The sequence below is a fragment of the Pipistrellus kuhlii genome, unplaced genomic scaffold (assembly GCF_014108245.1).
Source record: "Pipistrellus kuhlii isolate mPipKuh1 unplaced genomic scaffold, mPipKuh1.p scaffold_m20_p_1, whole genome shotgun sequence".
NCBI lineage: Eukaryota > Metazoa > Chordata > Mammalia > Chiroptera > Vespertilionidae > Pipistrellus > Pipistrellus kuhlii.
The window spans coordinates 60,373,052-60,385,941 of record NW_023425404.1 but is presented as its reverse complement, the minus strand read 5'-3'; the positions used below and the strand labels follow the sequence as shown (position 1 = coordinate 60,385,941).

Here is a 12,890-nt window from a genome sequence, read left to right as displayed (position 1 = left end):
CTCTTGGGCATGGTTGATCAGAAGACGAGGGTCAGACCAGTCTCAGATGTTACCTTTTGTTAGAGCTTTAACTCTCATTAGGCTTCTTCTCTTCTCTGAGCTTTAGTCATTTTGTACAGTGGTATGAAGTGGCGGGAACCAGCTAAAATGTGTGTTTTTAAAAAATGTATCTTTATTGTTGAATATATTACAGAGTCCTCTTCCTCTTGTGTCCCCCCCCCCCCTTCTCCATTACCTCCTCAGGCCTACCCCACACTATTGTCTGTGTCTATGGGTTATGCATATATGCATATAAATTCTTTGGTTAAGCTCTTCCTGCATCCTTCCGTTTGAGAATCGCCAGTCTATTGCATCTTCCAGGTCTCTGGGTCTATTTTGTCAGTTTATTTTGTTCATTAGATTCCACTTACAAGTAAGATTATGTGATATTTGTCTTTCTCTGACTGGCTTATTTCACTTAGAATAATACTTTCCAGGTCCTGCCATGTTGTCTCCAAAATGTTTTAATGCAACTGACAAAGGAAGCAGCTCACTCACTCTGTTCAGTGTTCACCAGTCCCTGTAGAAAGTAACTGAAGTGTAAATACTTCTTAATAGCGTTAACTTTAGCTGCCCTAACTTCCTGCTTCTTCTCATACTAACTGAAGGATACTCTAATTTCCATTTTGGTTGTGTCACTGATGAATCTGGAAATCTTAGACCCACTGATGCTTTCATATCACACTTAGAGACTCAGTTTTAACCTCCAGTGACTTGCTTATGAAAAATTTCTATTGATTCTGTAACTTTGATGATGACGGTCTAACCTCTTTGTTACAATCTTTTAAAATATTTTGTTATTAATACTTAAGTTGGTATCCCATTAGTATGTAACCTTTCAAATCAGTTCTTTCCCTTTTTAATTTCAGAAGTACCTCAGAAACCCGTCCTCTCTTACATTCACCTGCCCAAGAAAGAAAGCCATTCTGAAAAACAAAAAAAAACAAAAACCTGAAATTTTCTAAATGTTTCAGATAAATTTCTCAAATGTAATTTTGGACCCATATGTTTTTCTTTCTTCAATGTTTTGCTTTTTTTCTCTCCCCATTTTCCGATTTTCTTTCTATGTGTTTTTTTCTTAGAATTGGTGTCATGGCAACTGAAGTTCTGTGATATCACCAATTATCTCCTTTCTTCTGTTTACCACTCAGCCAGTCAGTTGGCACCTTAAGCTCATACAGCTCACTCTGCAGGTGTCCTGATGAAGCCAATTTGGATAGTCTAGTACTATGCCAAATAAGACATCTCATTTAGCAGTAAAATAAGCTTCAGCCAAATAAGATGTTTCACTGCTAAAGAGGAAAATGCCCTTGGGCCTAGAAGTCATTGCTAAGGAAAACCAAGGGAAACCAGGTCCTGATTAGGTTTTTGGATTCAAACTCTCGGAAGAAATCAGCACTGGACCTGAAAGCCAGGCAGGAAGCCATGCACCTGGGATAAATCTGACTGTCTGAGTCTCTCTTTTTGTCAGAAGGATATTGTAGAAATATGGCAGCTAAGCTCCTGGGCTATGTTGGGTTAAGCTCTGTTTTGGGCACTATGTCTCAGGACACCCAGGTCCCAGTTTCTATACAGTCTTCTCCAGGTAATGTATAAAGGCTCTTAGAGTTGCTATGTCCCCTGTGGAATTTGGACAAAAAAAAGACAGTGGCCAAATACACATATTTGATAATTTCCTAGGTGACTTTAGATTCATCAATCTAAAGGTTTGGAGTTGGTATAAGTAGTGCTTAATTTCATCATGATGCCTCTTTTGTTCTCTCCAAACATGCCCTGTACATTAAATACTGAATATCCAAGTGAAAGTGAATTAATTTAATTTTTATGTTTTTTGGGGGGATTCTGAGAGCCTCACTTGCATTTTTGATATGACTGTTGATTTCAGGTCTGAGCGATGAATACCTGACGTAAAAGTTGGGCAGAAATATAATTTTAACACACTTGGAGGAAGTGGCCTAGCTGGACCATAGTTGATGGTGAAAATGCTTCAATTATACCCACAACTGTCTTTACTCACTCCGCTGTTTCATCTACATTCACACTGTATTTAGATCACTGTTTTAGAATTTCCCTCTCGGGACCTCCTCAAATATTCATTTATTTAAAAATAACTTTTAAATTATGTTGACTATCATTACAGAAACCTAAAAAACATCAGAACAAAAAATGACATAACATTATTATATGGTATTTACCCTTCTATTTATCTACACTAATAAAAGAGAAACATGCAAATTGACCGTCACTCTGCTACACCCACAGCCAATCAGGAGAAAGTATGCAAATTAGCCCAACCAAGATGGCGGCAGCCACAAAGCTGGAGAAAGTAGGAGGCTTGGGATGCCCCTGGCAATGGAGGAAGCCAAGCTTCCCGCCTGCCCTGGCCTGCTCAAGGCTACAAAGTTTCAATTATAAAAGATAAATAAATCCCAGATACCTGCTTCCAGCTGGCCCTGGCCTCCGCTCAAGGAGGCGCTGAAAAAAAAAAGAAAGAAAAGAAAAAAAAAAAAAAGAGGGGCTGGGAACCTGGATCACCAGGGGGCATGGCCAGCCTGCAAACAGCCATCAGCCCCTCATCCCTTCCATGGGGGTCAGTTGGAGGTGATCAGGACAGGTGGGTGGGAGTGGGGGGATGGCCAGTTTGGAGTGAGCAGGCTGGCAGGGGAGGCAGTTGGGGGCAAGCACACTGGCATGGGGAGCATTTGGGGGTGGTCATGCTGATGGGGGGTATTTGGGGGTGAGCAGGGCAGCAGGCAGAGTATTTAGGGGCAATCAGGCAGGCAGGCAGGTGAGCAGTTAGAAGCCAGCAGTCCCAGATTGCTAGAGGGATGTCCAACTGCCAGTGTAGGCCCAATCCCTGTAAAATGACAGTAGGACATCCATCGAGGGGTCCCAGATTGGAGAGGGTGCAGGCTGAGCTGAGGGAACCTCCTCATGCACGAATTTTGTGCACCGGGCCTCTAGTATTTACATAAAAATTGAATTAAATCAGACATGTTGCTTTGGAACATACTAAAAAAGCATACCAACCAGAGAGAATATTTTGCCATGTTAGTAAAAATAAGTCTACCTAATTACTAATGGTAGCATAATATTCCATTTTATGACTACAGCATATTTGTTAAAGCACTTTTCTCCTGTCGGGTATTTAGATGATTTGTCTTTTGTTTCCTTATTAAAATTCTGTGATGATGTTCCCTTATGATGAATTACTCTAAATAGATTAGCTGATCAAAATGTATCTATAATTTCAAGGCTTTTGTTTGCCATATTACTAGGTTGATTTTCAAAAGTGCTGTCCCAACTTACCTTCCAACTAGCAGGTTGCAAGAATGCTCAGTTTTCCTCAGTTTGAAACACACACACACACACACACACACACACACACACTATTATAATTCTTTCTAAAAATTACCACGATAAGTATTTAAAAGTAGCCTTATTATTTCAATGTGTATTTATTTCATTAGTAATTGGGCTGAATTTAAAAGAAAATTTTATTGGTCATTTTGTCTTCCATTTCTTCTCATTTATGTAAATTACATAATTATATAATTACATTATGTATATAACTCATTGTTCTATTTATGTGTTCATTTTTATGGATTTAAAATAATGTTTTATATTTTGTGAATATTTGCTTTTGGTGTTTGGGCATTTTCTTGTTCAATATATGTATAGTAATTTTTAAAAATATATATATTTTATTGATTTTTTACAGAGGAAGGATGAGGGATAGAGAGCTAGAAATGTTGATGAGAGAGAAACATCGGCCAGCTGCCTCTTGCACACCCCCCATCAGGGATGCACCCGCAGCCAAGGTATATGCCCTCGATCGGAATCGAACCCAGGACCCTTCAGTCCATAGGCCGACGCTCTATCCACTGAGCTAAACCTGTTTCAGCTATAATATTTTTTAAACCAAAGTTATTTTTTATATAGACACTAGTAGCCTATTGTACAATATCGCACACAGTAGGCTGGCTGCCTGCCTGCTTCTTCTTCTTTTTTTTTAATTGATTTTTTACAGAGAGGAAGGGAGAGGGATAGAGAGCTAAAAACGTAGATGAGAGAGAAACATCGACCAGCTGCCTCTTGCACACCCCCTTCCGGGGATGTGCTCGCAACCAATGTACATGCCCTTGACGGGAATCGAACCTGGGACCTTTAAGTACGCAGACCAGCGCTCTACCACTGAGCCAAACTGGTTTCGGCTGCCTGCTGCTTCTGTGGGAGTTGGTGGGAACTGCAGTGCACTGCTGGGAGCCGCGCTGCTTCCACGGGGAGCCGCTCGGCTTCTGTGGGAGGCAGAAGCATGCCGTCTCCTCTCTGGGACTGCACGTGGCTGTGGAGGCTGTGGGCTGGCCCCCCGTCCCCCAGAGCCCTCCAGGGCCGAGGCATCGCTGCGGCCATGAAGCAAGCGTCCGGCCCCAGCAGCTCCATGCCCACTGCCCAGAGGCCCTCCGACCCCACAGTAATGAAGCAAGCATTCTGCCAGGCCACTCACACTGCCCGCTCTCAGGGGCAGTCCCCCAAGACTGGGGACTCTGGAGAGGCTGAGGGGACTGGGCGCTGCCATCTTGTAGCTATGGGCACTGCCATCTTTGTGACAGATTGATGGTTAATTTGCATATTACCCTTTTATTAGATAGTATATGTCTAATGCTTCCTCTTTATGTGTGTTTTTGTTAATCCTTACCCAAAGATATTTTTTTCCCATTGGTTTTTAGGAATAGTGGAAGAGAGAGGAAAAGATAGAGAGAAACATTGATGTATGAGACACACGTCTATTTGCTGCCTCCTGAACGAGCTTTAACCAGGTCTCTGGCAAGGGAGGAACCTGCAACTAAGGTACATGTCCTTGATTGAAATTGAACCTCGAACCTCTTGGTCCACAGGCCAACATTCTATCCACTGAGCTAAACTGACGAGGGCGCCTCTTTATGTTTTATACTTTGACTTTTATGTTTAGGCTTATCATTATACCTTGAGATTATCAGATGTAGAATTGAAAATGTCTCTCTTTGTGAATAGAAAATGTGTACATTTGTTGAAAGGAAGGACAGTGTGTCTTCAGAATAAGTGGGAGTTTCAGAAAGGATAAACGATCACTTCTCCAGAGAGGAAGGGGGTTGATGTAATTAACTTGCCACCAGATGTCTTTCTCAGTGAAGGATACTACATCGATGGCTCACCATCAGTCCCTGCTGCTGGCTGGTAGTCACTTGTTAGTTACTATCAATAGATCAGCCTCTTGCTAGGAGGCCCATGTTTTGGGTGGCATGCATAGCCTCAAACCTACCATGGTGGCACCTCCATTTGTGAACATATTACATAAACGTCTGGATGGTATGACAGAAGCTGCCTGACATGTAGTACAAATCATTCTATTCACGTGGTTGTCAAGTTTATCCACTGTGGTAGGCATTGATATGAATCACTAAGATTCGCACATTTTGTGTCCAATCTCACAGTTCCATCCACATGCCTCCTCCCTACCTCTAATTTTCCAATTTTACTTTCTCCAGATCCTCTACTGGCTAGAAAAACCATGTATTACAGCAGGAAAGCCCATTTAGATCCTTACCTCAGGCTCTTTTTTCCTATCGTGCAACCGAACAATGGAGTTTACTGCTTTCCTCTGCATATTGGAAGAACTTAGCCTCACCATCATCATTTGGAGCCAGCCTCTGAGTGAGGCTGAATGCAGCAGCCATTTATTGTTGGCTCACATGAATATATTGAGTCAACTCATTCATGAAGTAGGACTGATGAGGCCATAGGTGTAAACTCAGGAAGAGGTGCTGGTATAGATTTTTTTTAAAAATAATGATTTTTGTACAGAGAGGAAAGGAGAGAGATAGAGAGTTAGAAACATCGATGAGAGAGAGTCATGGATCAGTTGCCTCTTGCACACCCCCCACTGGGGATATGCCCGCAACCAAAGTACATGCCCTTGACCGGAATCGAACCTGGGGCCCTTCAGTCCCCAAGCTGATGCTCTATTCATTGAGCCAAACCGGTCCCGGCTGTTTTTAACTGAATTTATGTGACAATATCCATTTCATTCTGAGAGGTTCTATTTGCATAGCCACTCAATTTCTCATGGTAAGATGTTCAGTTTTTGTTTTGTTTTCAATCAACGGAAATCAGGACATCCTTTGAAAACAATAAGTAGGTCTATTCTAGTAAAAAACATGACCTTGTTCTAAGGCTCAAGGGAAATGCACTGCAAGTCTTGTTGGAGACAGGGTGTAAGCTGACAAGGTCATTGCATTTGAGGGGGCTAGCAAGGCTGGCCCCCTACCCATACAGTTTTCCCAGACTTGTTTGGATGGTTACTATCAGTAGAATGAGAGCAATCTTGTATGGCTTGCTAAGACGTCTGTAACTATTTACTGAGATTTGCTGTACCAAGAATTTGTCCTTTTGCTCTGTCCCTTAGAGATTAAGAGGAACAAAGAGTACATTCCTCTTGACAGACCTCCTATTCAGTGTTTGTGTATAAAAGGCATTGCGCAGTTAATAAACTGGCTACAGTCGGTCAATGGCTACCTGTAGTCCTCCCAACCCCGCTTTCCTGTCTTTCTTTCTTTTCTCAATTCCCACCTCCCTACCTCAGCCCAGTTCAACCGTCAGGCTGGCCCTGGCAAAGTCTAATTCTGCTTATCACACCGCATTCTCACCAATTTAGCTTGAGAGCAGGGCGGCATGAATAGCAGCCTGAACCTATTGTCGAGGTTCCTTTTTGCACTAGGCCCACTCAAAATCAGCAGTGTCCCACATCAGTTACTTGATTAATATGTCAGAGCCTTATTCAACAAAATTAAAAATATATATATTTTATTGATTTTGTACAGAGAGGAAGGGAGAGAGATAGAGTTAGAAACATCAATGAGAAAGAGTCATCGATCAGCTGCCTCTTGCACACCCCCTACTGGGGATATGCCCACAACCAAGGTACATGCCCTTGACTGGAATCGAACCTAGGACCTTTCAGTCCCCAAGCCAACACACTATCCATTGAGCCAAACTAATTTCGGCAACAAATTTGGTTTTATCTGCCTCTTAAATATCACGAGTCCCACCAACTTCTGTGTAACAGGGGTTGTAAAATATAGGAGCTTGTCTTTTATTTTAGAGGCAATGTGCCCTGGCTTGAATGGTTGAGTTGAGTTTGTTGATCTTCAATACAGGGTGTCCTCTGAAATGTATGCACATACTTTGAATAATTATAAAGGCTGTATTTATTAAATACATTTCATTTTCAGAATTGAGCTATCAGCTGTTAAAGTGTGTATACATTTTTGGGGATACCCTGTATGTCAAGGAAATCAAAAGTTACCCAATTCCATGGCTCTTACAATTGCCATAGTTTCCATCCACTCAAGTGCTAGAGCCATTTCATAGACAGTGCCTTTCCTTCCACCTGTGCCTCCTCCCAATTCTCAAGGATCAAGTCTTAGCAAGTGTGGTGCTCTTTTATACTAGGGATTATCACCACTTGACTTATCCACTGTACTGGGGTCTTTGCTGCCTTCTTTCTAGGATTTCATACTGAAAGTTCAGTTTCTAGGGCCACATATTATATTATGATATTATCAGTGGTGCTCATATGAGCTCTCTTGAAAGAAGAGCCTGAGTCAGGACTTGGATGCCAGAATGATCTTAGAAAGAAAGAAGGAACAGGGAGAGTAAGAGGCGAGGAAAAATAGTCACTGAGGAGACTTCATTCCAAAAATCTCTGAAATGCATAGGGAATGTCTCCCCCCCAAAAAAAATGTTTGATGCACTTGTCCACCTGTTCTGACCCATAACACCTCAGGGCTGGCCCTATAGCACAGCTGGGGGGCTCTCATAGCCTCTGAGAACCTCTGAGGCAGAAATTTGAAAGATACCTGCTACTTTTCATGTGAGATATTGTTGGTATGAGTCAAAATTAATACTCAATATTAATTGCTCAATACAGCTGAAGCTGAAAATAGAAACTCACTAAATCATCCGCTGCATTAACCTTTTGGTTTCATTATAATTTACTAATTGTGTGACATTAGGCAAATTGCTAAATCTCACTACAACTATTATCTTTCTAATTCATTAACATGACATTGATAATAACCTGCTCCCGGAGATTGCTGTATATGATATAATAAATGCAGGGCCTAGTCTCAAATTATATTCAGTGAAATAATAGTTCTATGAGGTGATTTGGGGGAAAAGGAAGTTATCCTGTCAAACTTGGATAAAGGTCCATTGTAATATATATATTTTGGAGATTCATACTGCTAATGATATTCTTGAAGGCTTCATGAACTTGGTGTACCCCATCACTCGCTTTATTTAAATATAGGACTTTTTAAACTTAAGAGGACTTATTTTTCCTTTTCTATTAATTCCACATGGATTATTCCTAGAGAAACATGTTTGAACACTTAAAGATAAGTGTTTACATAAGTGATTTATCTCAGTGACTAAGAGGTAATGCATATATTGAAATAAATGAAGTAAGCTGCAAGGCTGTCCTTTTTGTGTGAGGGTAAGAATTTATTATATGGTTTGAAAAGATTATAACTTTTTAAAACTTTATTTTTATTGTTTATACTATTACAGATATTCCCATTTATCCTCCAGCCCTTTTTGCCCACCTCTAACCCCATAGGTCCTTCTGGTCATCACCACACTGTTGTCTGGTTGAGGGGAGTGTGTGAGAGAAAGTCAATAATCATCTATTGAGTGAGACAGATTTTTGTTTGTATCCTTATAAATAGCTCATCTCTTAAAATCAATTAGAAACATTTGGAGTTCAAATTTTGTTAACGCTACATTCTTAACTTATAAAGTCCAGAGTTCAGACAAAGTTATTAAGTTAAGTTGGATTTCTTTCCCTTATGAGTCAGCAACCTGAAATATGAGGTGAACATCTTTTGGGGTTATGGAAAGTCTGAGATATAGAGAGCCTAGTTAATTATTACCTCAAGGTTGGCTTGAGATAATAAAGCCATGATACAAATGCAGAAACCACACACTGTCAGAAATAATCACTTGAAATTTTATTAATTATCACACAATTTCATCTTTTTTTCCAAATCTGCTAAGGAAGATAGATGATTGTGGAATAAAAGAACCATAAGCTCCACAGGAGAATCATAATTAAAGCAACCAGAAAAAAAAAGCATCCATCTTACACTTACATTAAATATATTTTAAAGCAGTTTTGCTTATGTAAATAATTTGTCCAGGCATTTGCTTGATCATTTAGTTCACTTTACTTCTGTGAAACAGACCAAACTTCTTTTTTGTCATGAAAGTCCCAGAAATCCAGCCCAGAAAACTTCAAATCCTTGATTCTTTCCTAAAGGAAGTTTAATTACAGTTGCACTTCACCTTGTGGAATCCAATGACTCTGAAGGCTGTAAATGTAGCTCTGTATATTGCATATTATTTCCCTATTGCCTTTCTTTACATCTTAGTTATCCTAAGAAAGCCCCACAGATGACCAAATGGTGAAAATAAAAAGACATAATCAAACCAATAAGAATGATTATATATTTTAAAGAAAAAAAGATCTTTAGAGACATTTTGGATAATGAAATATGCCACAGTGCAAAAATACTGAAACAAAATATGGTCCAAAAACCTGTCAATTAACACTGGATTTGCAGTAAAGGGAGTTAAGTCCTGACTAATGCCTGACCCTTTACAGCTATCATCTATCACAATCCTATTGGATATAAACAATAGCCACTAAATTCCTAATTCTTATGTTTTGTGCTCTCTAAAATACTGAACTCAGTCCTCTGTATTCGCAGGTTCAGCATCTGTGGATTAAACCGACAGCAGTTAAAAATATTTAGAAAAAAAGTTATGTTGTGGATGCGTACTGTGTAGTTAGGCTACGATGCTCACATCTGTATTGAAAGTGTACAGACTTTTTTCTTATTATTATTTCCTAAACAATAACAACTATCCACATAGCATTTACATTGTATTAGAATTACGGTTATGCACCACTGAACAACAGAATACATTCTGAGAAATAAGTAATTAGGCAATTTTGTTGTGCAAACATCATAGAATGCACATAACTGAAACTAGACGGTCTAGCCTACTACATACCTAGGCTATATGGCACAGCTTATTGCTCCTAGGGTAAAAGCTTGTACAGCATGTTGCTGTACAAAACATCATGAGATCAAATCAAACAAAGAGAAAATGATTCAATCAAGAGATGTGGTGAGCAGATGTATGAGACTGCGGATGGCATAATCAACCTCCTGTTTTACAGCTAACTTTTTTTTTTTTTATAAGTAGAAAGGTTATATACTCTAATGATAAAAACTATAATATAGTAAATACATAAACCAGTAGCATAGTAAATTAATATCTTTATCAGGTATATGTATTGTACATAATTGTATGTGCTATATTTTTATATGACTGGTAGTGCAGTAGGGTTGTTTATACTAACATCATCAAAACATGTGAGTAACGCATTTTGCTATGACATTGTGTTAGCTACAATGCCACTAGGTAATAGATATTTTCAGCTCATTACACTCTTACTAGAGACACAATGCATGAAATTCGTGCACTTGGGAGGGAGGTCCCTCAGCCTGGCTTGTGCCCTCTTGCAGTCCAAGAGCCCTCAGGAGATGTTCCTCATGGGGAGCGGGCATAAGCCGTCAGTTAGATATCCTCAGTGCTGCCATGGAGGCGGAAGAGGTTTCCACCACCGCCACTGTGCACACCAGCTGTGAGCCTGGCTTCTGGCTGAGTGGGTGCTCCCTTTGTGGGAGCGCACTGACTACCAGGAGGCAGCTCCTGTGTTGAGCGGGATAGGGCCAAAACCAGCTTTCTGACATCCCCCGAAGGGACCTGGGTTGCCAGAGGGCACAAGCTAGGCTAAGGGAGCTACCTGTGCACAGTCGAGGCTGGGGAGGGACAGGGAAGTTGGACAGCGGGGGAGGGATCACTAGAGTGCTCCAGGGTATGTCCAGCCCATCTTGCTCAGTCTTGATCAGCCAGACCCCAGCAGCAAGTTAAGCTATTAGTTGGAGCATCTGCCCCCTAGTGGCCAGTGCATGTCAAAGCTAGTGGTTAAGCAGCCTTATCATATCATTAGCATATTACACTTTGATTGATTAAACGGACGACCAGAGGATCAGACACTTAGCCTATTAGGCTTTTATTATATATGATGGGATCACCATTGTACATGCAGTCCATTACTGACTGAAATGTTGTTAAGTGGCACATGACTGGATAGGTCATCTAGAGATGATTTAAAGTATATGAGAGGATGTGCATAGGTTATACAAACATACTACACCATTTTATAGAAAGGACTTGAACATCCACGGATATGGGTATCTGCAGGGGTGGAGTGGGGAAGGTGGGTCCTGGAACCAATTCCTCTTGGATACTGAGGAAAAACTGAACTTAACGTTCAGCTAGAGCTATTGGTTTCCTAAAATCCTTAGAGTAAAAACATGTATTATTCTTTGCAGATAGTGTGATAAGGTCACATTTCAAGGTTGGACTTATTTCATACAGAAATTTCTTTTTAGTCAGTAATTCTCAGTGGAGGAGAATTTGTTTACAAGTTTATGACCTATGCTACATCCTTATATGTTGCTCCAATTTTGAAATACAAAGTTTATTTATATGTCCTTTAAGAAACTGTTATATATAAAGAGTTCAGTTTTCTTCTTAAGACAATTTCATTTCTTAAATAAGACTAACCCAGTCTGTAGTGGTGATATTTAAGATGACAACGGGCTTTATTGTTCCCTAACCAAAACTATTGAATTCTCTAGAAAACAAACTTGCTTATATCTTATTAAGATAGGTTGTGGAGGAACTTGCTTTACTCTTATTTCTGGTTTATGTTTTATGACTGTGCGTTTCAGTCCCAAAGACTTTCCTGAGGGCAGCCTTCATCTCCTTGTTCCTGAGGCTATAAATCAGAGGATTACAGAGGGGTGTTATCACAGAATAAAATAAGGCCACAATTTTCTGCACTTCCACTGGGTGTCCAGACCCAGGGCTAACATACATCACAATAACAGAGCCAAAGAACAGGATCACCACAGCCAGATGGGAAGCACAAGTGGAGAAAGCCTTGTGTTTGCTTGCTGCTGAGGACATGCGCAGCACAGCCAGAATCACCAGAGCGTAGGAGCAAAGGATAAAGAGGAAGGTGCCAATCATGAAGATAGCATTGAAAGTAGAATAAATGAACTGTGTCATGGTATCTTCTGAACAGGAAAGCTTCATCAGTGGCTCGGGATCGCATATAAAATGGTTGATGATATTTGGGCCACAAAAGGGCAACTGTGAAATGAGAACAACTGGGGTTAAGAAAAGAACGAATCCACCTGACCATCCAAAGATGATGAGGCCGGTGTATAGCTGTTTAGTCATGATGTGTGGGTAATGCAGAGGACGGCAGATGGCGAGGTACCTGTCAAAAGCCATGATGCAAAGGAAGAAGCCCTCATCACACCCTAAAGAGAAGAAGAAGTAGAACTGTGCAAAACAGCTCACAAAGGAGATGGATTTGCTTGTGGAGAGGAAGTTGGCCAGCATGTTAGGAATGGTTGTGGTGACATAACATATTTCTAGGAAAGAGAAATTCCCCAGGAGGATGTACATGGGGGTGTGAAGGCGCCAGTCCCACCGCACAGCACAGGCAATGGCTGTATTGCCCATCAGGGTCAAGGTATAGGCTACTAAGAAGAGCCAAAAGTAGAGGAGCTGCATTTCTGGGCTCGAGGGAAAGCCCAGGAGGATAAAGTGACTCACGGAGTTGGTTTCTCCACTGGACACATTCATCAGCCTGGAGGACATGG

At 40.7% G+C, this 12,890-nt stretch overlaps 1 protein-coding gene across 1 annotated transcript; it reads right to left on the bottom strand.

The window, feature by feature from the left end:
• Positions 1 to 11,922: 11,922 nt before the first annotated feature.
• LOC118703587 (olfactory receptor 11G2-like) lies at positions 11,923 to 12,888 on the bottom strand. Its single transcript, XM_036410713.1, has one exon. It carries the CDS (start codon positions 12,886 to 12,888, stop codon positions 11,923 to 11,925), a length of 966 nt encoding a protein of 321 aa, XP_036266606.1.
• Between the last annotated feature and the right edge of the window lie 2 nt (positions 12,889 to 12,890).

Coding starts and splice junctions, on each gene's coding strand:
- LOC118703587 (XM_036410713.1), bottom strand. CDS start 12,888: ATGTCCTCCAGGCTGATGAATGTGTCCAGTGGAGAAACCAACTCCGTG.